We start from the raw sequence: 24,784 nt of genomic DNA, 5'->3' as shown, positions 1-24,784 counted from the left end.
TACATTTCTAAGTTGTGATGGCTTTATTAAAAAGAATAACGGTACAAAGTGCGTCAGTGTACATATTGTTATAAATATAAATATATCTAGAAGATTGTATACACATTTACGAATACAAGTTAATATTAAAGCGTAAGCCTATCCAAATCTTCGTAATATTTCAATAAATAAAAGTGACATACGAAATATATGAAGTGTCCTTGTGTTAGGGAGGTTCGTACTTAGTTAAGCGCTTGTTGCACGTGTTGCAGGAAGCGCACAGGACGGAACCAAGGCAGGAAAAGATGTGATGATGTGCGCGGCGGCACCGGAGATACCTCCACACTTGGTTCGGTGACTTGCTGATTCTTCAGCCATGTATCGAACACCTCAACGAAGTCGTTACGAAAGCGCTTGGGAATCAGTTCTAAATTACTGCTCTGAAGAGTGTTCTGCAAGAGATCGCTGCTATCACGCAGACCGGTGCGTAAGCTTTCGCCAAAATCCGATTCCTGTATATTTCTGATAGTATTCTTTATTAGGTGTCCAACGCGTGGCATTGCAGTTTCCTGTGAGTCGCGCGGCTCGTCTTCCAGCTCTTCACTCATCTCTTTCTGGGGTTTATGTCGTCGGAAAATAGGCGCTGGCCGTAACAAACGATTGGCATGATCGCTAAACCATGAATCGGGTTTCTCGGCTACAGAGTCATCTTCGTTGCCCTGCGTTTCACGTTTCTTATTGCCGCTAGCGTCATCAGTCTTGCGTAGCGGCGCAGGACGCACTAAGGTATTCGCGAAATCGCTAAACCAATCCAATTGATCCGTTGAGCGACGATTACGCGCTTCCATCGATCTCCATGTTTTATCCCTTGCAGGCGTATATGGCTGATAAATAGCGATGGTGGTGCGCTTGGGTGGCGTATTCCTCAGCATGGCCGCAGCGCGCGCCTTATCCATTTCGTATTTCATGGCGGTACGTATGAAACGCTCACTACTTGGTCCCTGTATGAGTACATCGAAAGGCAGACTCTGTTTGCGAGCCTTACTTTGCATTGCGGCAATGCACTCCCCCTCCGAGCGCGTGTTGACTTTTGTGCCGTTACGTCTGGCACTATCTCCGCGATTACTTAAACGCTTGTCATATTCACACAGACACTGCTCGCCGCAATAGAAACCCATACAACTGCATTGTTCACACAGCGATTTGCAGCTGTTTTCCAAGCGTTGCTCCTGCGCAGGACTCTTACCCCAAAATTTCGTAAGTGTGGTGGATTTCTGATCGGGCGGCGCGGCCGTTGTAATGACAATCACCCAAACTAGCAGTAATGCCAGTGTGTAAAAGCAAAAACAAACGTTAGACATTGTCGCGATAGGTGACATATTACAAAGACAACAAAAAATAAACCGTTATATATTACTACAAATTACAAATTTCTTTTTTTTATGCTTTTGTTTGTATGCCCGCACGTTTGTGTTGCACTCGACGGTTTTTTGTCTACTCAATGCTGCTGCAATGCAATTAATTGATTTTATATTGCGCTCACAATCGTTGTGTTTTGACCAATTGCATGTTTGTTAATTATATTTTTCACGTTTTGTGTACTCAATGTTTATGAATTTCATAATTTTTATATTAATAAATATTATTGTTTATTTTCTGTTTTCGTGTTGTCTTCTCAATGCGAACTAAGCGTTCTGCTTTCAATATAGTTTTGGCTCGGCTCGATGCAGTGTTGGAGAATTTGTCGACCCAGCAAGTTGAAATACTTGTGGAATTCACATATCGCTGGTGTGATTCTTAAAGAGCTTAAGTTGATATAGGAAAAAATCGAACTTATTAGTTCTTCATGATGTATTACGCTATGCAAGTTGGTTAAAAGTGCATAAATCTTGTTTGAAAATGCCACTTGGAAAAAAATGTTAGCAAACAATAAAAAGTCTTTCAGTTTTTGAGATATTGTCCTGAAATTTCGCACATGCCATTTCCTACATAAGAAACCACTCATTCATCGGAACTGCTGATATCAGACGACTTTAACATATATCTATCATACAACCTGAACGATCAAAGTCAAGTTCTTGTATAGAAGACTTTTTTATTTGACAAGATATCGTCACGAAATTTGACATAAGTTGTTACTCTAAGAAATGCTATAATATTCCAATAATTTTTATAGATCGGACCAATTTAGCATATAGTATACAGACTGAACGATCAAAATCACGTAATTGTGTGGAAAACTTTTTTATTTGCCAAGATATCTTTACGAAATTCTCGACACGAATTGTTGCGCAAAGCATCGTTATAATCATACAATAAATTCACTCGAGAAGGGTATTATATAAGCTTCGGTTCTTTCTTGCATGAAGTCCACTTGCGATTAAGATTGAGGGACCCGTTTGAGTATTTTTCAAAAGCAACAGAGAATACATAAGCCTTAAGCAAAACAAACCTTTAAGTTTACGCTAGACAATAATTTACATTATCATACATATTTTGAAAATATATAACTGTGCTCTAATTCGCTAAAAATTGTTTGAAATATCACAAAAAATACTTTGTTTATATAAATACCTTGGCAATACTTAATAAAATATTTAATAAAATTTTATCAATTCTGAAAAATATATTCAAAAATATTTTGTTGTTGTAACAACTTTAAAAAATCGTATATTCTCTAACCATTTGTTAAAGTTACAAAATATTATTAACCTAAACGATTATAGAAAATAGTAAAACCCAAGCAGAAATCAGCGCAAAGCTTACATCGTTCGAGCCGCACTCGTTGTTAACATTCAGCAACTGTTCTTACAAGGTGAAGATAGTGACAAAAATGCGATACTTTTCATATAATCGGGCCGAGCGACGAAAATACATTAATATAAAGTACATACACGTATGTAAATAAATCAAGCAAGATGCATTGTCACGTTTCTGTGATATTTCAAATTACATACACCATATATATATAATTTGTTCAAATAGCTGAGCACAATGCTTCTGAAATTACATTTTTTTTAATTTCGCGCTCGTACACACATACCACATATAAGTATTTGACCACCAACACAAGTAATTGTTCTTATATTTTATTTATAAAAAATAAGTTACAATAACCAATTGTAAATAAAACAAAAAATGCAAATTTACTTATTACCGCTAGAACTTTTACATATGCCTATTTTTGACATTCTTGAACACTGAATGGGAAATACCCAAAAAATATGTTGAAATGCATATGTATGACCTTCAATTTCTACTTTTTTTAGCGCCTCTTGCCCTTGCCCTTTTTGCCCCCGGCTGACTGTTGCGCTTGTACGTGCTGTTGATGATCACCAGATTTGCCTTGACGCGTTTTCAGTTGTGGTATTCTTGTTGATACATAACGCATCACATCCTCGCGGGTGCCCAAATCAGGATTGCATGGTGTGCCGTCATCATTACGCATCTGAACGCGTATGCGACCACGCATTTGTAGCTCCTTGAAATAGAAATAAATAAGTCTTGATTTGCTTACTTTTGTTAGCTAAAAAAAAATTTACCCTGCTGCGTTCCCTAGAGTACTGCTTGTTCTCCACAGCGACGCGCAAACTGGTTACCGATAGGACATCACGTATTTCCGCATAAGTTGGATTTTCAACACAAATATCTTTTGGTAGGCGACGTCCCTCTTGGCGTGTCTTTTTGCTATTTATATATGCGGGATATATGCAGATCCAACTGGAATATGAAAGCAATTTTATAGTCAGGTGGGGTTTGGCATGTGTTATAATAACAGTTGTTTACCGTTCAACATCAGTATGCTTTTTGCTCGGATGCCAATTTGTACGAACGGGTTGTGACGCAGCCATTCTATTGTTTTAATTTTAAGTATTTATGATTCCAATTTATTTAATTGTAATACACAAATATGAAAGAAATTTGCACTTTTCAACAAAAAAAATTGACAGCAAACAACAATTGACAACAAATATAGTTTGACACGTTGCATATGCGAGTGCTGCCAGTATAAGTGATAATATTATAATATTTTAAGAAATTATATACATTGGAAAATTGCCGATATGTTTTTTACATTTTGTTAATAGTAGTTAGTTGTTCTGTTGTTTAAATCCTCCAACTATAACCCTTTTTAAAAATATGTTTACGATTATGGTAAGATACTATGGACCAAAAGTCATATGATAAAATAAACAATCAAAAACATTGAGATTACGGCAACTCTATTTTCTTAGCAACTGTCAAATTTTTAACAGTGACTCTCAAACTGCTTTTGTTTACATCGTAAGTTATTTGGTTGTCAAAGAATCAGCTATACTTCATATATTGCTTTGCATTATTTCCTTCGGTCTACAATTTGTTCCAAGCAGACAAGTGGTGTCTGACAAGTCGATCAGTCGTGTGAAAATTAAGTGTTCCTAACACTCGCCAAATTAGTGTACTTATTTAAGATACTTCATCATTTAAATGCCAGTGATGAATAACATGGAAGAATTGTGTTCTATACTTGCGAAAACGCGTGATCCATCAGCGCAAAAGGAACAAGATGAGGTGATACAAGTAGTATTCATTCATTAACTTTGACCTTTTACGCACCACTTTCGGATAACTTGCGTATAACGAAAGTGTGTGTTTGCGTAAATTTAGATCGCCTACGCTTACGTGTATTTTCCGCATGTTTTTTTTTTTGTATCTCCTATGCAGATTCTGTTGCAGCCCTTCGCCTACATACAACAGATACCAGGCAAACAATTTCGCTCTGAATTGGCCTTGGCATTCAATCATTGGCTAAATATTCCGGCTGAGAAATTACACCAGATTGGGGAAATTGTGCAAATGCTGCACAATTCCAGTTTATTGTGAGTATTTATTGTGTATTTTTAATGTATGTGTAATGCTGAACTTTTAGCACCCAAAACCTACACTACTACTAATTTAGTGTATATGTGATATGTGAGCGGTTTGGTTAATAGCCTCACTAGTTGGCCCTAACATCTTAACCCACTAAATTATAGCATGCCATTGTTTACGTTGCAGGTGTGAGTGTCTGGTATCTCCAATGTGTGTCATTAGCGGCGCCGCACAAACTCATTCATATGTATACGTATAAAAAAAACAATATATATATATATTATATATTTGTGTATGTGCACAATTAATGATTTTTTGTTTAATATGTTGTTTATTTTTAGTAGCTGTAATTTCCTTTGTTTATAATGTTTTTAAATTGGCGGCTGTTTTAATTCGATTCACACTGCGTCTCCTAAATTTTGTTTACATTACGTTTTGTGTTGTTTTCCGAATATAATTTATGTATGTATGTGTGTGTGTGTTTATTTTTTAAACTTAAATGCAAATTAATGAATTTCTAAGAATTCCTGCCGACTTTGCGGTGTTGAAAGATGCCGCGAATTGTTAATGCAGCGCACATACCAAGCTCAATTATTCTATATTGTATGTGTATGGCTGTGATGGCCAAAAAGAACTTAAAATTGTTTAACTGTGATTCTGGAAATTGTTTCCATTGATGTATATGAATGTCTTTATTTGTCAATAATCAATTGCCGCGAGAGCCGGGCACTTCTAGGAATCTACCTAACTTCTAGGAATCTGATTAATGTTTGTACATACTTGAGTGTTTTTTCATATATTTGTTAATTATAATCATATATTTGTTAAAAATATTCTTTATAATATATGTATGTATATAATATGTACATATATATATTTTGAAATTATAATATATCAAACATTATGCCAACCCAAAAATCCAAAAGTTCACAGCCCATAAACAGAGCAAGACGATATTAAACCAATATAAATATAATTATAATTAATTTGATTGAGAATACAAAAAAAAGACAATTTTGTAATATTTTTCCATGCATTTAAATTTATTAACTTGTATTTCATACTCTTATTGGGTGTCGGCAAATATTTCCAGTTATTGTAATATACAATTTATTGTTCCGTATTTTAAATATTTTCCACAAAAAAACAATAAGAACAATATTCGTCTGTAAAACGATATGCAAATGCACCCAATCAACTGTCATCGTTCTGAAAGAGTGACATTCGCAACTGGTTGAATGCATTTATACATTATTCATATACAATATAAACATGTAGTACTGTTTCTAGTAGGAAAAAAACGGAGTTGCGGAAGCTGTAAGTGATAATTGTACATTGTTGTATGTATGTATTATACATATATACGTATATAGTAAATATATATCTCCTCGTCAAACGGAATGAAGTATGTGTCTCATAGCAATAATGTGACAACTATTAAAGCTATAAAATATGTTATGCGTCTGCATACGTTTGTGTGTGGCTTCAACATGTGGTTACTCGGCTCCATTGCTGTAAAAATGCCATATGAATAATAAAGAAAAACTAGCTTCACCCACCAACTGTTAACAAGCAGGCGCGCGTATGTAAGATATAAAAAATTTAATACAAAATATTTAGCCCTGCAGGAAAATCGAAGGCAGATAAACTACACACATACATTATGATATTAAAATAGCTGAGCATCAACTTTTGCTAATGTAAGACGATAAAATATAACTTTGGAGCATGTTGCAAGAGTTAGACAGGGCTTTAAATAAACTGTTGAATAGAGTCGTGTGTCCAAGGAACCGTCTCCTAGGAACATCCAGAGGTTCTTCCTTGATTACATCGACGATATGGGACTGTACACCGACCAGACTTCGGACGCAACGAACTTTAGACATGCCCTGACCGCCATTCACAGTGGAGCCATCAACACCTTCACCCATCGCATACGAAGAGCTCGAGTTGCCACGAGAATCTAGAGTGACCCTTGTACGACTTCGTTTTGGATACTGTAGCAGGTTAAACTCCTACTTATTCAGAGTCGACTCCGACATACTAAATATATGTCCTGCATGCAATGCGTCTCCGCATGACACTAACCACCTTCTTGCTTACCCAACGAACCCCACTCATCTAACACGCTTCTCCCTATGGACCGACCCCGCCGAAACAGCTCGTTTCCTGGGCCTCCCGTTAGATGACCTCGACGACAACTAAACTGAAATTTACCACCCAAGCGGGGATTAGATAACCATTACAACAACAACAACGCGCGACATAAACGGCTTGCAACCAATTTCCTTGTGGGTATGTGCGTACGATAAATAATGTTGCATTGAAATGTACACACATCTCCCTTAATGACTTGTTGAGGCCTTACGCAACGCATTTCAATTTTAATTCTGTGTCTTCAGCCGGTTGAGCCCCCTTCGTAAATGATTTCATTGATCTGCCAGTTATGCTCACTTAATGAAATTCATATTTTGTTGTTATGTACTGGTTATGTCGCATGTATTACTATATTGTAGGTGTGTACATATGTATTTATCTTTATATGTAGTTATATATGTATATTCTTAAATGAATGCTTCGTGACGTTTGAATTATTCTATACGCTTTGGATAGGTTTCATTTGATGACTTGCTTCGCCAGTTAAGGTGATTGTGCTTAGCATATAAAAGTGGTTTTTGAGTAAAAAAAAATATTGAAAAAGAAAATAAAACAAGAAAAAGCGTTAAGTTTGGTTGCACCGAAGCTATAATACACTAAATAAAAAAAACTTTCCATACAAGAATTTGATTTCGACCGTTCAGTTATTATAACAGCTATATGCTATAGTAGTCCGATCTAAACAATTTATTCGGATTCTATAGTGTGGCCTTGGACAATGTTCTGTGCCGATATTCCTGAATCTATCTTGTCAAATAAAAAATGTTTTATGCGAGGACTTGATTTGAATTGGTTAGTTTGTATGGAAGCTTTATGCTTATTGCTCCGATATCGGCGATTTCGATTAATAGTAGTTTCTTGCTTGGGCATGGCTAAATCGACTCAGCTCGTCCCGCTGATCATTTATATATACTCGTACACATGTACATATATTTTATACGAGTCTTCAACATTTCCTTTTGACTGTTACAAATTTCGTGGCAAATTTAATACTCGTATACCCTGTTCATGGTATAAAAATGTATGGTTTAAGAAAATATTAATATTAGCATATAGATGTATGTATTAGCCTGGTCTTTTGTATGTCTGTATATATTTCTCGTATATGGTAAGATTGCGTGTGCATTTATACATATGTACATATGTATATAAAAATGACAAGTAATACTTTCTAGATAACTTTATAAGCTTAATTTATCAACAGACTATATTTGCCAACCTTCGCACACTTTAAATGTAACACTCTACGGATTGTTTGTCGCAATTCTGATTTTTTAATTTGGTTTTCAGCAGAAATACACATATAAAAGATTATGTGTATACAGTAGGGACTCGATAAATGTTGCAAAAAATATTTTAGCCGTTGATTGCGCTCAAAAACTCAACAGAAGTGTATATAAATATTTTTCAGAAAAATTATAGGAATCAACTAATCGAGGCCCCACTGTATATGCTTGAACACAAATAAACACACTTTTTCCCTTAACGCTTAATTTCACAGAAAAATTCATCAATTGGCACTCATGTTCACGTACATTTCCATACATAAATTACATACATATCTACAATGGTATGTAAAATCTATTATAAGCAAAAATAAAAAAAAATCACAGTCATTGGTGACAATTCAATTGCATAGCTTTTAAGTCAGCCTTTTTCTTGTGCAGCTCATCTATATTTCTTTGCTCTATTGTTAAAAAATCTTTTCTCGCATTTATGACTCATCCATTGTTTGCTAGCCAAGTAAATGGCGCACACACACACACTTAGTTATGCTTTAGAATGCGATATGGGTGATGACCATGAAAAAATAAATTACGGGATATGACAAGCAGTTTTTTCAAAAGTAGCATTAATGGTTACTCAAAATGTTATTGACATTCTTTCGTTACTTTTAAGGCGCCTAATTGTATGCAACATTTTTTTTTGTATTTTTGCTACTCAAATGTTTTTGCAATGCATTTAGGTTGATTGATTTGAAATTATAGTGTTAAAAATAAGTTGAGAACAATGAACAAACATTCAACAAAGCGATCTACAAAAGTACCATATATTCCACGATCGTGTTAATTCTTAAAAAAATATAATAAAATTTTTCCAAAAATTTAAAAAATTAAAAAAAATTTCTGAAATTTTAAAAATTTTAAGAAAAAATTAAGATTAAAATTTTTACGAAAAAAATAAATTAAAAAAAATTAAAGTTTTTAAAGAAAAAAACACATAAAAAAAAAATAACTGACTCTGGAAATCTATCTTTGCGTCTTGGTTGAATACAGATTAAAAATCCAGCTAAGTATACAAATTTGCATTCTAAATATCCTTCCCGCATATTCTAGCACAGTAGATATATCATATATCTAATCCTCACTGCAAACCAAACAAAAATTGTCCTTAATCCGACTTAAAAGCTGTCTATTATCAATCTGTTTTTTCGCTTCTACCTTTCTACCAAGCCCGCTGAGCTAACTGCGCGCACATACATACATACATTATTTCTGTCTTGTGCTCCGCCTGACTAACTGGCTGGCTTGTTAACCAGCTGCCACTGTCGCCGACAACATGCTCCACCGTCGCTACCGGCATTCGCACACAAGTGTTTGCCAGCTTCCAGAACATCTAATATTAGCTCATAGTAGTTTGCGTAGTGAATCGGCAATGTCTTTGCTGCGACAATGCAGATGTGTACAAGATGGCGGGCGGAAATGTGTATGTGTTGCTGGTTGTGCAGGAAGCAATGATGTCTATAGACATACCAACAATACCAAAGAGTTGAAAGTAATATCCAAAGACATATTCATATGTATTTGTATTGATAATGTTGTATAAAATATAAACAAAAAAATTTATCACTGTATCAAATGTGACTAGTTACTTATCAGTTCGTTTCGAACTATATAGGTTCTGCAAATTGTGAAAGTAAATCAAATTCAAGCTTCTAAGCGAAGTGCAAGATTGCCTTCAAACGAGACAAAGACAAAGACAAAGAAACGTTGCTGACAACTTACAAGGCAATCGGCCGGCCAGTCTTAAACTACGCCACTCCAGACGTCAGAACACTGCACTCCGGACTATTACGGGATGCCTCTTGATAAACCCAATCGAACACCTACCAAAATCAAGAGGTATTTTCTTGATTGAACAATCAGAATCAAGTTATTGTATGGAAAACAGATATCCTCACCAAAATTGGCAAGGGTTACTTTTCAGTGTTCAGATCGAACACCTATGGCGGGCTCGGATGCACATTTTTTAGAAGCTACTAATGGAAGTTAACAATTAGTTTAGAAACAAAAGAATACTGCTATTATGGTCAAAATAAGATCCTGAATACGATTTTTTTAGTGATGTTTTGTTATTTTTGTATATAAAACCTGTTGCTAATAACAAATTTTTTGGTAAAAAATATTTTCGTTGACATTAAAATTGCGTCTAAACTATTTTACGCTCCTAGCTAGTAACTAGTCAGTAAGTAGTTTCAAAAATACCTACTATGTAACTAGTGTATGCAGCAGCTATCGCGAATTTTGCTACGTAGTCACAAAGACAAAACAAAAGCACAAATCTTACAATAGCAAAAGTATGACGTTGACGGTTGTCGGCATGAAAGGCAGAGTTGTTGCAACAAAACAAACATACCTACACATATACAGATCAGCTGTAAGTGTGAATTTAAAATTTTTTGTTTTATTATGCTCACTCGCTTTGATAGTGTGCTTACAAAAACAACTTGACATTGAGTGAATGCAAATAAAGCAGGATAAAAATTGTTGAATCCTTAATGAAGTACACACATACATATACGTATATAGAAATATAGCCGTCTTTAGCACTTTGTGTAATGGTTGGTGAGTGATATGGCTATTTAAGTTTAAATGAATGAGTGTGTGTATGTATGTATGTATGTATGCATGGATATTCAGTTGGAAAACCTCATTACACTTTACGGCGCTGTGCAAATGCACCCATTTATATTTTTTCTTTGTTAAAATATTACAAAAAAAAGTAAGCATGTCTCTTTTGCAACTTTTTACTTTTAATTTTTTTGTTTCTGTTTTTAATGTTACTTTTTGTTTTTGCTATTATTTCCGTGCACAATGCAGCAATGTGATTTATTTTAATTACTTAAGTAGCTGCTGCAATTCTTTTATGACACATTTCATTTGTCGCATTATTTATTATGTCAGTCATATTTCAATTTTCTTTCTTTTTGCTACGCTGAGAGAAATTGAAGTTTGTTTGTCAAATAAGCGTCGACAGTTTAAATTTTCTGATTTTTTTTTGCATGCTGTCAATTATAATTAACTATTATTAATGTTTGTGCTTGATTTTATGTATTTTAAACCCGTTGCAAGCTTGTATATGTACACACCACTCTAACCACACTTTTTGTGCGCTTTCCATTTAAAACAACTTTAACACACTCAAGCATTGAATGCCATTGAATGTTGTTCGTCACGCATATTTACTTAATTCTTACAGAATTGATGATATTGAAGACAATTCAATACTTCGCAGAGGTGTTCCCGTAGCGCATTCGATTTACGGTGTACCCAGCACCATCAACGCAGCGAATTATGTGCTCTTCCTGTCGCTACAAAAGGTGCAACAGTTGGGCCATCCAGAGGTATTTCATACATTTGACTTTATATTTCAGCATTAACTACTAAAGCAATCTTACTTCGGCAGGCTACCAATGTCTACACGGAACAACTGCTGGAATTGCATCGTGGTCAGGGCATGGAAATCTATTGGCGCGATAACTTCACTTGCCCATCCGAATCGGATTACAAGCTAATGACCATACGCAAGACGGGCGGTCTATTCATGCTTGCCATACGTTTGATGCAGTTGTTTAGCGAGAATAAGGAGGACTTCACCAAGCTGACCGCCATACTGGGCTTGTATTTTCAGATACGCGATGACTACTGTAATCTCAGCTTGAAAGAGGTGATTACATTAGTGCTTTTGTTAGTAGCAATTTTGTTAAATTTTTTGTGTTTTTTCAAACTGTAGTATACGCAAAATAAAAGCTTCGCTGAGGACTTGACAGAGGGGAAATTCGGTTTTCCCGTTATACATGCCGTACGTTCGCAGAAGCATGATAAGCAGGTTTTGCGTAAGTTTTTGCTCATTATTTAATTAAGAAAAAAATCATAATTATAATTTTTAAATTTAATAGATATTCTGCGTCAACGCACTCAGGACATCGAAGTTAAGAAATACTGCATTGGTTTGCTGGAAAAGCTAGGCAGCTTTCAGTACACGCGGGAAGTATTGGAGTCGCTCGACAAGGAAGCGAGAGCCGAGGTAATTGTATATTGAGAATTTCGAGGTTTGAGAAAAAAACTGAATTTAATTATGGTCAGGGTTGCGAATTTTTAGATTAAAAAATATTGGTTTAATAAATAGATTTACTATGGTGCTAAAATTTCTATGATTAAATTAAAAAAATAAAATTAATAATTTTGAGTCCCAAATATCTTGTATTTCAAAATCAGAATAAAAAATTGGAAATTGAATTTTTAGATGTTTGGGATTAATAATTGAAACCTTTATTTTTTAATTCATAAGTAAAAAAAAATTGAGAAAATAATTTTGGAGTAACAAGAAAATTATTTTCCAAATTAAAAGCGTGAATGAAAGAAGATAAAGAAGGAAAAATTTACATATTTCTAACTAAAACATTATAATTAAATGCAATTAAATGTAGACAAGACAAAAAGAGCTAAGCTATGTTGAAATTTTATTTAAAATACGCTAACGCGAATAAGTGGAAATTAAAAAAAATAATTTTGGGATAAATTTTATAAACTTAATTTATTTAACAATTATGAAAAAAATTTCCATTTTTACAAAACCAAATACCGGATTGGAAAATAAAAAAAATTTTTGAATCGTAAAAATCGAGTTAAAAATAAATGTTTGGAAATTCGAAAATTATTTAAAAAAAAATTTCGAGCTTACAAAAAAAAAATTAAATTATTATGTATTGCATTATTTGGAATCCTGATTGATTGGATAATTAAAAAAAAAAATTGTTTCTAAAGACTAATTTCCCTTACCACCAACTACAGGTCGCACGCCTGGGCAGTAATCCCTACATGGATATGTTGTTGAACAAGTTGTTGTCTTGGAAATCAAACGAGAATCACACCAATCACAATGACTTGCCATCGCCGAGCAATCACAACAGCAATTAACAACCAAAAAGGCAAAAGAGGGAAACTTGAATTGACGCAACAGTTAATTCCACACCCTCTTTTGCTGCTAAGAGTGAAATGAATCTGATAGAAGTTTTCTTGCAAAATCTTAATATTTTTTAAAATATTCAACAAGCGCCTATTAAAGCCTAAATTAAATATTAATTTTAAATTATCACATTTACACCAACAACACACGGAAAGCAAAAGCGAGGAGTAGTTGCATGCGATCCACAACTTCTGGTACACTCAAGCGCCTAAAATAGATTTTTAAACAAAACTATATAAATATATACATGCAGAGATGTATTCTCGAAATAACATAACATAACGCATGAACCATGTAAATAATAATATAGAAAATAAGCGGGCTTCAAAAAAAGTATCGATGTTCGAAATTTTGTATTTCGATTTTTGTTTTTTTAATAATTTGCATAATAACAGCATTTTATGAATTCAACCATATTTTTTATATTTTTAAGCCAAACAACTTTTTTGTATTTTGGTTATTATATTATGTAGTAGTATTATGTTTTGAGAACTTATTTGCGCTATTTATGAAGGAAAGTTTGTGAAACATTTTTTAATATGCAATTTGTTAAGGCATTTCGATTCTACATGATATACACTTATATTGTTGTAATGCGTGTTAAATTTTTAATAATACTTGTTGAAAACGTATTGATTGTAAGCAAAATAATTCCAATTCTCTTTAAGTACTCGCGTGTGTACTTAAGATTCTAAATCGATGTATTTAACTTGAATTAAGCAATGTTTTATTAAAAATTAAGGAGAAAGTTATTAAAATGCAAAAGAAAAAAAAAATCACTAATTGAATTGACTTAAAATTCGCACGTTTAAAAATATATTGTTATCGTAATAACCATAAAACAAATGCATACTTAAGTACACATACACAATCACATGCACGCAATATAGTGATTATGGCTGAGGCTTGCTAAATAATGGTTTAGCTTAACATTAATTTATAATAAATTCAAATAACTGATTTCATTGTTAAAATATTATAAATAATGGCCATCGTCTTTTTTTGTTTGATTTTAATTTTTAGTTATATATAATACTACAATATTTTGTGTAGGCCTCAGTCAACTTATCACACACAACAGCACTCACATACAAGTAAAGACTTGCAGAAATGTTTGTAAAGCATAAACAAATATTTTAAATAACAAAAGTAATTTATATGTATTCGCAATATTATATATATACATATATATACATTTATAACTGGACGCACGGCTGGAGAATGTTAACTTTTTTCAAATGAAATGCACTGCAGTTTATTGCACATTGCACCACCTAAAGTATATAAGTATACATACATATACATATATTAATATTAATTAATACATAAATAAATATATTTTTATTCATATAAGTATTAAATACTTGCTACAGAGAGAATTTATGAAATTTACGGAGTACAGCCTATTGTAAACAAAGAAAATAATTATGAGATTGAAAGTAATAAATTTAAAACTGATAAAAAATAAAATGTATGCATATTTCATTTATAAACAAAAAATGACCAGCAAAGTATAAAAATATGCAATTTCATTAGAAATTATAACTCATTTTAAACACTGCTAAGCCTTGCAAAAGCAAATGCGGGTTTTTCATAAGTGTTTTTCGAACATAACCTAGAAAAAGAATTTTTGCTTTCATTTAATTTATAAGCAAGAATTTGCGACCGAAGTGTTAAAAATATGCAATCTTTTAAGAGATTGTAGCACACACTAAACACTCATAGATCTTGAAAAAATAAAATATTGGTTTTTTATAAGACTATAACCTCACTTTCCGATTACTAATAGTAAGCGAAATTGAAATTCATGTTTTCAATGCATTCTGTATTGTGTATTGGAATCATTTAATTACATATTGTATACATAACTAACTATAAGTTTACATGCAATACAAATATTTTTTAGTAAACATTTATAAATTTTATTTTCTATCTCACAAGTAATTATTCATATCTATGTATTGTATATATTTACGTACTTCACATATTATATATGCGTATATCTATATTATATTATTTATATTTACTATATTATATTCATTGATATTATTTATTGTTTTTTCTTAGTATTTCGCTTAAATAATATATACTTAATTTAGACAATAATTTAAAGCATATTTGTTTTACATTTACTACTAACCAACAAATATAAAATTGTTTGTTTTTATATTATATATTTATTTTTGTTAAATTAAGTATTATGAATGAAGATACATTTATAACAGTAAAATTTGTGCAATTATACGACTATCTTTCTCACTATAAGCACATACATATGTTGGTATGTATTCATTTACCAAGCATTATATATATACTTTTACATATTTTTATAGTACACCTTTGCTTTATAAGCATTCATACGTATATATGTGTGTTTTATTGTTTCATTTGCATATAAATAAACATAATTAGCGTAGCATAGCACAGCTTGTAGTAATATAATTGTAGTCACAAAGCGCATAACATTTGATAACTGCAACTACAATATTTGAAAGAGCGTAACAACAAAAACAATGTGTTTACAGATATATACGTCAATATTGTTTAATTTATTTTTCCGTTTTATGCTTGTGTTCAGCTGTCTGTAGCCATTTTTTATACATTGTTAATTTAATTTAAGGAAGATTCACATACACATAGTCTAGGAAAATTAGCAAGTTTTGTTTTTATAATTTTAAATTCGTTTTTGAACGTGTAATATATTCGTACATAAATATTATATGTATATTTTGTAATTTTAAAGTATTTAAGTGCACATACTTAGCATATATTCCTGTAATTTCAAGTTTTACTCTTTTAGTTTAGGCGATAAACATTTTTAGGTGTTAACATCACTTAGTATACACTGTTAATTTGTTATATGTGGTATATAGCATCATATATATCATATATCAGAAATTTATTCGTTTTATTGTATGTTGGATAGAGTTTAAGTTATAGTTTCATAAAATATTTAATATAATAAACATTTTTTATAAGCAACTCGTATACATATATTTATATTAGTAAATAATATATTAATTACGTATATATGTATGTAGCTGTATAAATTTAAATTTTATTTTTATTATTACGTAGAGACATTTTTTTGTGGGAATTCCGTCATTTTACTTTTTATTTTTATACAAATTTCTGTTGTTCCCTCCAACACAACCACTCATTCATTTCAAATTTATAAGTCACCTTATATATAATATTTTAAAGAATATTTGGCAGAAAATGCAACGAAAATGTATGTATGTAAGTATGCAAGAATGTATGTACAAATGTATTTGTAAAACAATAACCTCACAAGATAACGTTGTTGCTACGCCGTAGCCCCAGCGTCGGCCTCATTGTAGCTAAATCGCAGTTAACCTTAGCCACACTAAACTATATGTGTTCTTCTAATGAGACTTACTTCAAACTGTGACAAAATACTCGAATTTGTTGCTTATCTTGCTAAATGAAGTATGACAATTGCCTTTTTCATACTATTGCTCTGTGGCGTCGTATAGCGCGATACACTTTAGCTGATTTCTTCCGACATGAAAAAATCACATACAAAATATAGCACGGCGGAAAATTGGACTTATTTTTGAGGCACAACACTTTTTACTATATAATTACGGTTGAAATTTTTTAATTACCACAATATCTAATGCGAAATTCACAATTTTAAATTGCAAGTACGAAGTAGAGCGAAAACTGTTGAAGAAGCGCGAACGATAATTAACGGTTCAGATGACGTTTCAAGTTTGCTGAACACAGGGTGCACATGCGATTCAATTATTTTCATGTATAATTATTTAGAACTAATTATATAAATATATTTTTTGTTATTAAATTTAATAAAAAGTAAAATTTAAAGGTATTTATGGGTAAATAAAAACTTTCTTTTTAATTGTTATAGTTTAATCTGTGTACAGAAATTCGCTTATGTATGTGTGCATTTTAAAATAATTTGCAATAATAAAATTAACGACATAAATAGTTTTAAAATTTTTTTGAAACTGTTGATGTATGTAAAATACAATAGTTAAGCGTTTGCATAAATTATATTAATATTTTAATTTCTGTAACAGCATGCTAACGATAGCCGAAACTAATTTCTTAAACTTCCTGCCACTCTGTGTTTATTCAGTTTGTAAAATGCAATTTGTGCATTAAATTCAAGTGGAAATTTTTATTGTTGCTAATATTATATATATTAAAAGTTGTGCGCGTTTTCAATCGTGTGGTAGTTAAAAAGTTTTACTGGATGTTTTTTTTTAGCTCAATTTTGTGAATAAAAAAGTGAGTGTGTTTGATTGTGGGAGCACCGGATGCAAATCCGCTAAAAAGTTTCTGGTGATTCGTAAATTGTGAGTTGAGGTGAAGCGCAGTGCTGGTATTTTCAATATTTCAAGTGTAATGGCTTTGCAAAAGTTGAGGTAAGTCACATTATTGAAGAACAATAACAATAAAAAATTAAGAATCTCTTGTTATATGTGTGCATGTGCATACTATGTAGGTATAAATGTATGTATGTGTGTATGTGCATTTACATATATGTATATGTCTGCTTGTTTTCGCTTTGCGCTTGGGTTTGCAGTCTAGATTGCAACTGTTAATATGCAGTGGCGGCAACAGCAGTTAATACAGAGAATGTTAATAAAAACAGAGAATGCTAATAAGCATTGAATTCTTTAACATTTTCTACTCGTACAGTGAATTCAATGTTACAGCAGAGGCTATTAATGAAATTTGTTAAAATATTTTAAAATACCTAAAACTGATGAAATAATTTGTTTAGAAAAAATGTTGAAGTGTTATTTGTGCGCATACGATCTGATAAAAAAAAATAAGACCAATAGTGGCCCATATAACCTGCGTGTCTAAACCGAATCGATAAAAAAATTTCTTAGATTGGTTGAACCTTTTTATATGTTCGTGTGAGCCTAAAAGCCAATTTGAAGGCGGTAATAAAAATTTGTATTAAAATACGTGATACGTGCTTTTGTTTTTGTCAGTCGGGGTCAAGTTTGATAATTTTTAATCGTATAAAGGAAATAAAAAATCCGGATTATACTAATACATTTTCTATATAAAATAAAGTAATTAATGCATATGTATTAATTCCCAAATTTTGAATTTTTTTGCTTCATTGGATTGAATGAACGCATTTTTAAAATTTTTTGTTAATCTGGGGCTTGAAGTTTTGTAAATTTATAAATTTATGACCGCTAACAAAAATATCAGTAAGGATAATTAATTATTTTCCTTTCAATGAGAGAGTGTCACTAGAATCTAACCTAGATGTTTTGTAGTAAAATTAATTTTCAAATACCGTTATCACAAACGATTATTTCACAGTTTCGGACAATTGCTTCGCGAGGTAAAGCCTATGGAAGTAACGTTCCTGGATATTTAGCTATGTCTGCAAGGTGGATCGGGACCGATCTCACAATCGACCAATGCAGTGAGTCAGAAATCACCAAAAATAATCGCCAAATTTCAAAAGTTGGGTTTCTAATTGCTTCTGTATTTACCGTATTTTCCGCAAATGGACTGCAGCGGCGTTTATCAGTTTTCAAGCCGTCAGAGAAGCTCGCTGGATAGAAACTTAGTGTTAAATTTATATTCGAAACTCATATTTATGTAACTCAAAGAGCATACTTCAAGCCTTAGACTAATTTTCCGGACCCATGAAAATATTTGATTACTTCAACTTAATTTTCAGCCAGTTGTCTAAAAAATAACTATTTCCTAAGCAATCCCCGTAATACTTAGTTTACATATGAGACATGCGGTTAAGACGTCTTAGTGATTACACTTCTAATGCCTTGTCTGGCATTCTTGCTAAACACATTTGCATTGAGGCATAGTAAATACATACATACAAACATACAGCTTCACTTAATGGTGATAAATCAATTACTGCTTGGCTTTGTTAAATTACTAAGCCACTTCCAAGCAAGCGAATACCTTTGCAAAAAGCACACCTAAATATTTTGGAATTAAGTTTGCTCACACGCACTAACTAATAAATTTACGTAGGTATTACTCGCATAGCTGGCGATTCGTTTATGTGCCGTAAATCTTCTGTGATTCTGTGATTTTCATTAGCCAGAAATGTCTGCCTGCTATTTCATTGAATATGTTGCCCAATTAAAATAATTACAGAGCTTAATCAACAGTAGTCACTAAAGTTATGCACACACACACTCACATAGACAATAGCTGATGATTGCAGTTATGCAGCTATTTGCCGTAAACTCTGCATTTTGCTAGAATTTCAACAAGTCACCGAGGCTAAATGTTGTCTGCGGCAGGTTGAGTGCTGCATAGCCAGTGACGTAGAGTGGACAACGGCAGACAGTAGTGCATGCGACGCATGAGTGGGTGCAAGTTGGCTGATTTGTGGAGCCTAGATTTCGTTTGTCGTCCGACATTTGGTTGCCTGGCTTGTGTTTGCTGCTGGTGTATCGCTTGTCGGTGTTAATTAATTAAACAGCACTTTAACTGTTCTGTGTGGATATCAGCTATGCGCTTGTTGCGCAGGTTGTTGTTTTTATTAGTGCACTTTATATGGCTGTTGCAGGATGAGGTTTGTGTGTGGCATGAAAGTTGCTGGTATCACTTATCATGGTCATTGTCAATGCCATTGGAGTGGAGCATATGCTATTTATAATAAATGTTGTGCTTGTTGTTGTTATTGTACTTGATTTTATGGTTGTTGTTGTTGTGTCTGTTGATTGAATTGTGCTGTAACTCGAACTTTGCGCTGTGGTTGTCAATTACGCCATTGTTGTTGCTGTTGTTGTTTTTGTAATACATGTTGCATGCTCTTGTTGTTGTTTTTGTATTACATGTTGCATGTTCTCTTGATGATGACTCGTTAACGTTCGCACTGTCTCGATAATATATCAAATCTTGCAATGCTTGCAACACGAGCACTTTAGCTGGCTGCTGCTTGCAACGTTGCCACTAACGACAATATGTGCAGTGGCCTTTGCTATGCTGCTGTTTGTGACTCCTTTTCTTATAGCTATACTTTACTATTGTGTTGTTATTGTTGTTTTATTTGTTGTTCTACACCTAAATTCATCAACCCTGTCCACACCACCAGCGCCTCAGACAGCTGATTCGAGGTCAACTTGTTGGTGTTGCAGTTGTTGTTGCCGTTGCTGGTGCATCGCCACGCTTACTTGGCGTCATCAGTCCGATATCCTCAATCATTGTCTCACTCAAAAGTCATACATTCAAATCGGCCATCATTTTGCGAAAATCATTTAGCGATCCATAAGTATCGAAATCATCACAGCCATCCAATTCACTGCCTCGTGAGCCATGTCGACTACCCGGTGCGCCGGCGCCCATATTCGTTGGACGTGGTAAAGTCAGTGGCACAGGCAACAGCTCTGGCATTACCGAATGATGTGTAATGAGCGCGCGCAATGAGGAGAACTCCTTGGTGAAGCCCTGCAAGAGTATGGGAAAAAAATTTGTGTATGAGCATTCCGCTTCAGCACATTTCAAAACGGTATCAAATTACAACAGCATGTAACTAACCTTGATTTTATAGCCACGCGGCGTACGCAGTATCAGGTAGTGTGCCACTTTGGGCGCGGGCGGTGGCACGCGCAGTGATAATGCAAAACAGCCGGGTTTGGTGCTACTCTGCCGCACCAGGAAGGCGCCAGGGCTCTGACGCGACAGCACCTCCAATGAGATCTCACGCGGAATGCCGGCTTGAAACCAGGCGGCGCCTTTCAGTTCGTGCTGCTCCGCCAAGCTGAGATTGTCGAGCCGTAGCGGCGCGCTGGGCGCAAACATCTTTGGACTGGAGTTGGCTATAGCAAAAAAGTTGTTTATATTTTATTATACAAATGCATTCTTCTCGTCTTACCACTACACGTTTCACGCAGATACTTTTTCTTATAGCTAAATTCGGTGTGTTCCTGCAAGCCCATATGCGCCGCTTCCAGCGTGGGCAGCGCGGTCAACGACTGCCGACAGGAGTCGCCGAATTTGTTGGTAATCATTTTCTCTGGCTCGCAAATGGCTTCGTTCACATAGCCATCGGAGATGGTTTGTGATGAACCTGAATTGAGTGAAGATGAGGCTGTATGCACCAGTGGGCGACTATCTTCGGTACCACGCAGCAGACCCATACCCATTGTGAGGCGTTTGACCTGAAAATAATTGAAACGCAAAATGCAGTAAAACTATTAAATATAATAGCCACCTTCAATTATTTACTTTCCCGGTATTGTAATTGGTGTTTAATAAACTGGAAATATGGACTCGTTCAATATTGTAGGGTTCTTGTCTTTCCAAAGTTGCTAATTCTAATAATTTTATATGAACTTTAGTTTTGACATGTGTTAGTTTTTTGTTTGATTATTTATTGCTGTGGTATTTAAAATAGAACCCAATCGGCTCGGCTTCGCAGGGAAAATAAAGAGAAATCTTGTAAAAAAAACTCTTAAAGCCATTACCAATAACCGACAACAGCCAATACCAATGTCCGTTCCCACGACAGTCGGGTCTACGTAACCGGAACGGACCTGGATTTATTCCGGCCAAGGACTGTCAAATTCTGCCGCTACAACAACAACAACAACCGAAAACAGTCAAGTTTAAGTCCACGCCTGCCTCAGTGGAAGTTCATATTTATATCCTTCATAATTAAAGACCAGAAGACTCAGTTACTGGTAGTACTTACTGGTCCCTTTGGATCCTTCATACTTAAGGACTCGAAGGTCCTATGTGATTAGTAGAGGACTCAGCTACTTTCTTAGATTAATGCAAATGCATTTTTGTGCCTGTGCTTTTATTCAGCTTTTACCCTTCTAATTTAATTTCATTCAATGAAACTTTCACGTTTCCCGTTTACCTTCCTAATTTACCATCCATTTGGATTAAAGTAGGAAAAAGAAGTGTTAATGTTAAATGAATGTCACTAAACCAGTTCGATTTCTCATTTTAAATGCAAATAGCGCCTCAAGCGATTTTAATTCGAGTACTTAGCATCTGCTGCAGGTTCAGTTCGAACTTTAGTGGCGAAATTGGAAAAGTTTTAGCGTGTCAAATTCGTGGTTAACCACAAACGCAGCAAAACTTCGCTTAGTAAATCTATTGCGTGTGATTTGTTTTTAATTTTTTTGAATTTACCAACTCGCTGAGTGAATGAATTGGTTTGACGTTGAAATTAATTAAACTGTTGGGTTTTCTGTTCTTTAGTCGGTTTTTCATTGCAGGTTAATGACTTTTGTTGTAATGAACTCGCCATTTTAAAGCATCTATTCAGAAGTTGGTATGTTTGATAAGGGAATAATGGGATAAATACGAACAACCTCAGAGAAGGATCTCGAATAGTTTAAGTTCTGTAACAGCACTTTGTGTTTCGATAAGGTTGAAACTGAGTAAAATGATGCTACATTGATAAGTAGTGATTAAGTCAACTAATTTATCATCGAACAGCTGATGCATTAGAATCGCAACGATTTTATGAGGTTACGAGAGATATCCAGCTGCTGTCGGCAATAATAGAGAAATAGTATTTATTGAAAGTTCCTTCTGTGTAAAAGAATAAAGATGAGAAACTAGAAGTATTACTCGATGAATATAGGCAAGAACAAGAAAAGGTCCCGAAATCTTTGGAAGTCACTCAAGCAGCAACTTCAAAACTCTTAAAAGCATACACAACAATATTGACGATATCGGAGACATTTTCTTATGAAGACCATCTTCCTACCTGCCTACTTTATATATTATATACTTGTATATACCATTGACCAAATAGTAGGCACATTCGGTCACCAAAAGTTTGTTCCAATAAGCTTATGATTTTACGCTTAGTATGAGTTATTTCATCGTCTCACTGAAATCATTTAGAAACCCGTCTTCGATTTTAAAAAAGTACGGGCACATAATGTCTTTGGTATGCAAACCCTTCCTTAAAGTAACCGTTTCTGAAGCTGAATGGAAATTTAGGGAATCCATTATTTACGAAGTTCAAAGTTGAATAAACTCATCCACCACCCACATTATCCGATTTTCCGGCAGCCCAAGATTTCGCAAGCTTTATTTCTTCTCTTATTCCATAATTGTTAAATCTTTTAAACAAAACGAGGTTCAATATTTATGGAAGTGAATATAGTGCCTTGAAATGAACTTTAAGACTTTAAATATCTTATATCTTTTCTACATACAAAAAAGTTCGACTAAATCCATATACTTATTCCGCTGCCCAACTACTCTAACAACAAAAGTCTACAAAACCATGGTCATTCTTCTAACAAAGCTAACTTAACTCGAGTGCTGAACGGAAACGAATTTGAAGACAATGGAAATAACAAAAGGACAAAGCGAAAAATGAGAACAGAGCATACACTTTACAGCGATTTATAAAGGTACCACACTATACTACTAGGGTATACATGGGTATGTGCATGCATCAAGTGCGCAAAAAACAATGCCGAGCGTTCATTGACTGCAATTGAAGGTCGACTGAATTTTCGGGCTAAGGACACCAAATCTCGAACAGCATAAGTCTGTGCGCTTGTGTTAGCGAGCAGTTAGTAAGCTTATTCAACCGTCTGGCAAATTGGGTAAATGCATGCCAGATAAGTATGTATGTATGCTTGTACTTATGCAACTAACGCACACACGCTTACATACCTGGTCACATCTAAAGCTATCTAAAGCTTGGTAGGCACACCGGTAGTTCAGTAACACAGACCGAAGAGTGTCTCGCCGGCAGCTGTTTTGTTTTTAGACGACATACAAACTTGTCAACCGGTAAATAAGACATGGGCACACACCAAAAAGAACACATGAAAACTTAAAACACACAAAATGAAGAAAAGCAAAGTTCCTGAAGTGCTTTTTGTGATGTGCATAAATGAACTAAAAAACCGGGAGCTTATCGGGAGCATATTAATCCTTTTATATCCGCCGAAGCGCCAGTGAGCATCTCGCACTTCAAGTGCATTTGCATGTTTTTGTGATTGCACTCCTAAAAGCAGCCTGTAGGAAATGTTGCTTGTATGATTTCAAGTTTTTTGATTGTGTTATTGGGATCCTAAGTATTCTAGCTTGAAAAAAAAAAAATAGCAATGAAAACTGGGGAACTTAGTAGTAAGACTAAAGGAAACCCACGAAGAGACAACTTGTACAAGTAAATGAAAATAAATGATATTATGTAATGCAGGTCTAGTAAAAATAAATCAATTATTTTTCGAAAGGATAAAGTAATTAAAGTCATCAAGTCTGCCCGCCATGTAAGCACTGTTTGTATCGCCTATGAGCTAAATACCGTTGAAATTATTTAAATAAAACTGGATACAAAAATAAGCTCGGGTGCTCATGGACCGAGTTCCTATCTGCGAATCGCTGCATTTCTGAAGTGGATTATTACTGGTGATAAAATGTGTCTTACTAACGACAGCGCTAAGTGAAAACGGTGGTAATCGAATCGAGGTCAAGCCAAGATTGACGGTCAGGAAGGTTTTACTATATGTTGGGATTGACAGGGAATCTTTGAATTCAGACTACGCTGTCAACAACGTTCAGAAAGAAG

At 34.1% G+C, this 24,784-nt stretch overlaps 4 protein-coding genes and 1 long non-coding RNA gene across 6 annotated transcripts in view; 2 read left to right on the top strand and 3 right to left on the bottom strand.

Annotated features, from left to right (window-relative positions):
- Positions 1–1,655, bottom strand: LOC106626478 (uncharacterized). The gene has a single exon (XM_014246294.3). The coding sequence runs from the start codon at positions 1,356–1,358 to the stop codon at positions 222–224; it is 1,137 nt and encodes a 378-aa protein (XP_014101769.2). The 5' UTR covers positions 1,359–1,655; the 3' UTR covers positions 1–221.
- Positions 1,656–3,052: 1,397 nt separating this feature from the next.
- Srp19 (signal recognition particle 19) lies at positions 3,053–3,952 on the bottom strand. Its single transcript, XM_014245262.3, has 3 exons — positions 3,766–3,952; positions 3,522–3,699; positions 3,053–3,460 (listed from the first exon to the last, which is right to left on the bottom strand). Exons 1-3 carry the CDS (start codon positions 3,828–3,830, stop codon positions 3,245–3,247), a joined length of 459 nt encoding a protein of 152 aa, XP_014100737.1. The 5' UTR covers positions 3,831–3,952; the 3' UTR covers positions 3,053–3,244.
- A 333-nt stretch (positions 3,953–4,285) lies between these two features.
- Positions 4,286–14,706, top strand: qm (geranylgeranyl pyrophosphate synthase quemao). Of its 2 annotated transcripts, none has more exons than XM_070112121.1 (7): positions 4,286–4,530; positions 4,684–4,838; positions 11,503–11,611; positions 11,674–11,934; positions 12,001–12,103; positions 12,167–12,294; positions 13,062–14,706. In XM_070112121.1, the coding sequence occupies exons 1-7, from the start codon at positions 4,447–4,449 to the stop codon at positions 13,185–13,187; spliced, it is 966 nt and encodes a 321-aa protein (XP_069968222.1). In that variant the 5' UTR covers positions 4,286–4,446; the 3' UTR covers positions 13,188–14,706. The 2 variants fall into 2 exon arrangements, with proteins under 2 accessions (XP_069968222.1, XP_036220456.1); XM_036364563.2 differs by having other exon boundaries at positions 4,287–4,530; positions 11,467–11,611.
- A 340-nt stretch (positions 14,707–15,046) lies between these two features.
- Egfrap (EGFR adaptor protein) overlaps positions 15,047–24,784 on the bottom strand; it is a 51,160-nt gene continuing 41,422 nt past the window's right edge. The window contains exons 4-6 of the mRNA XM_036364558.2: positions 21,107–21,392; positions 20,770–21,050; positions 15,047–20,679 (exon numbers count right to left, since the gene is read on the bottom strand). Of these exons, the coding sequence (XP_036220451.1) occupies positions 20,452–20,679; positions 20,770–21,050; positions 21,107–21,392 (795 nt within the window). The 3' untranslated portion in view covers positions 15,047–20,451. The remainder of the gene's footprint in view (positions 20,680–20,769; positions 21,051–21,106; positions 21,393–24,784) is intronic.
- Positions 17,426–24,784, top strand: part of LOC138857936 (uncharacterized) — a 154,908-nt gene continuing 147,549 nt past the window's right edge. The window contains exon 1 of the long non-coding RNA XR_011397164.1: positions 17,426–17,648. This is a non-coding gene — a long non-coding RNA (uncharacterized lncRNA). The remainder of the gene's footprint in view (positions 17,649–24,784) is intronic.

The sequence above is a fragment of the Bactrocera oleae genome, chromosome 6 (genome assembly GCF_042242935.1).
Source record: "Bactrocera oleae isolate idBacOlea1 chromosome 6, idBacOlea1, whole genome shotgun sequence".
Classification (NCBI taxonomy): domain Eukaryota; kingdom Metazoa; phylum Arthropoda; class Insecta; order Diptera; family Tephritidae; genus Bactrocera; species Bactrocera oleae.
The sequence above is the reverse complement of the archived record's forward strand: the minus strand, read 5'-3'. Positions and strand labels throughout refer to the sequence as shown.

Coding starts and splice junctions, on each gene's coding strand:
- LOC106626478 (XM_014246294.3), bottom strand. CDS start 1,358: ATGTCACCTATCGCGACAATGTCTAACGTTTGTTTTTGCTTTTACACA.
- Srp19 (XM_014245262.3), bottom strand. CDS start 3,830: ATGGCTGCGTCACAACCCGTTCGTACAAATTGGCATCCGAGCAAAAAG. Junction 3,700..3,765: donor AAGCATACTGATGTTGAACG/GTAAACAACTGT, acceptor TTCATATTCCAG/TTGGATCTGCATATATCCCG. Junction 3,461..3,521: donor ACTCTAGGGAACGCAGCAGG/GTAAATTTTTTT, acceptor TTCTATTTCAAG/GAGCTACAAATGCGTGGTCG.
- qm (XM_036364563.2), top strand. CDS start 4,447: ATGCCAGTGATGAATAACATGGAAGAATTGTGTTCTATACTTGCGAAA. Junction 4,839..11,466: donor CTGCACAATTCCAGTTTATT/GTGAGTATTTAT, acceptor TAATTCTTACAG/AATTGATGATATTGAAGACA. Junction 11,612..11,673: donor AACAGTTGGGCCATCCAGAG/GTATTTCATACA, acceptor TTACTTCGGCAG/GCTACCAATGTCTACACGGA.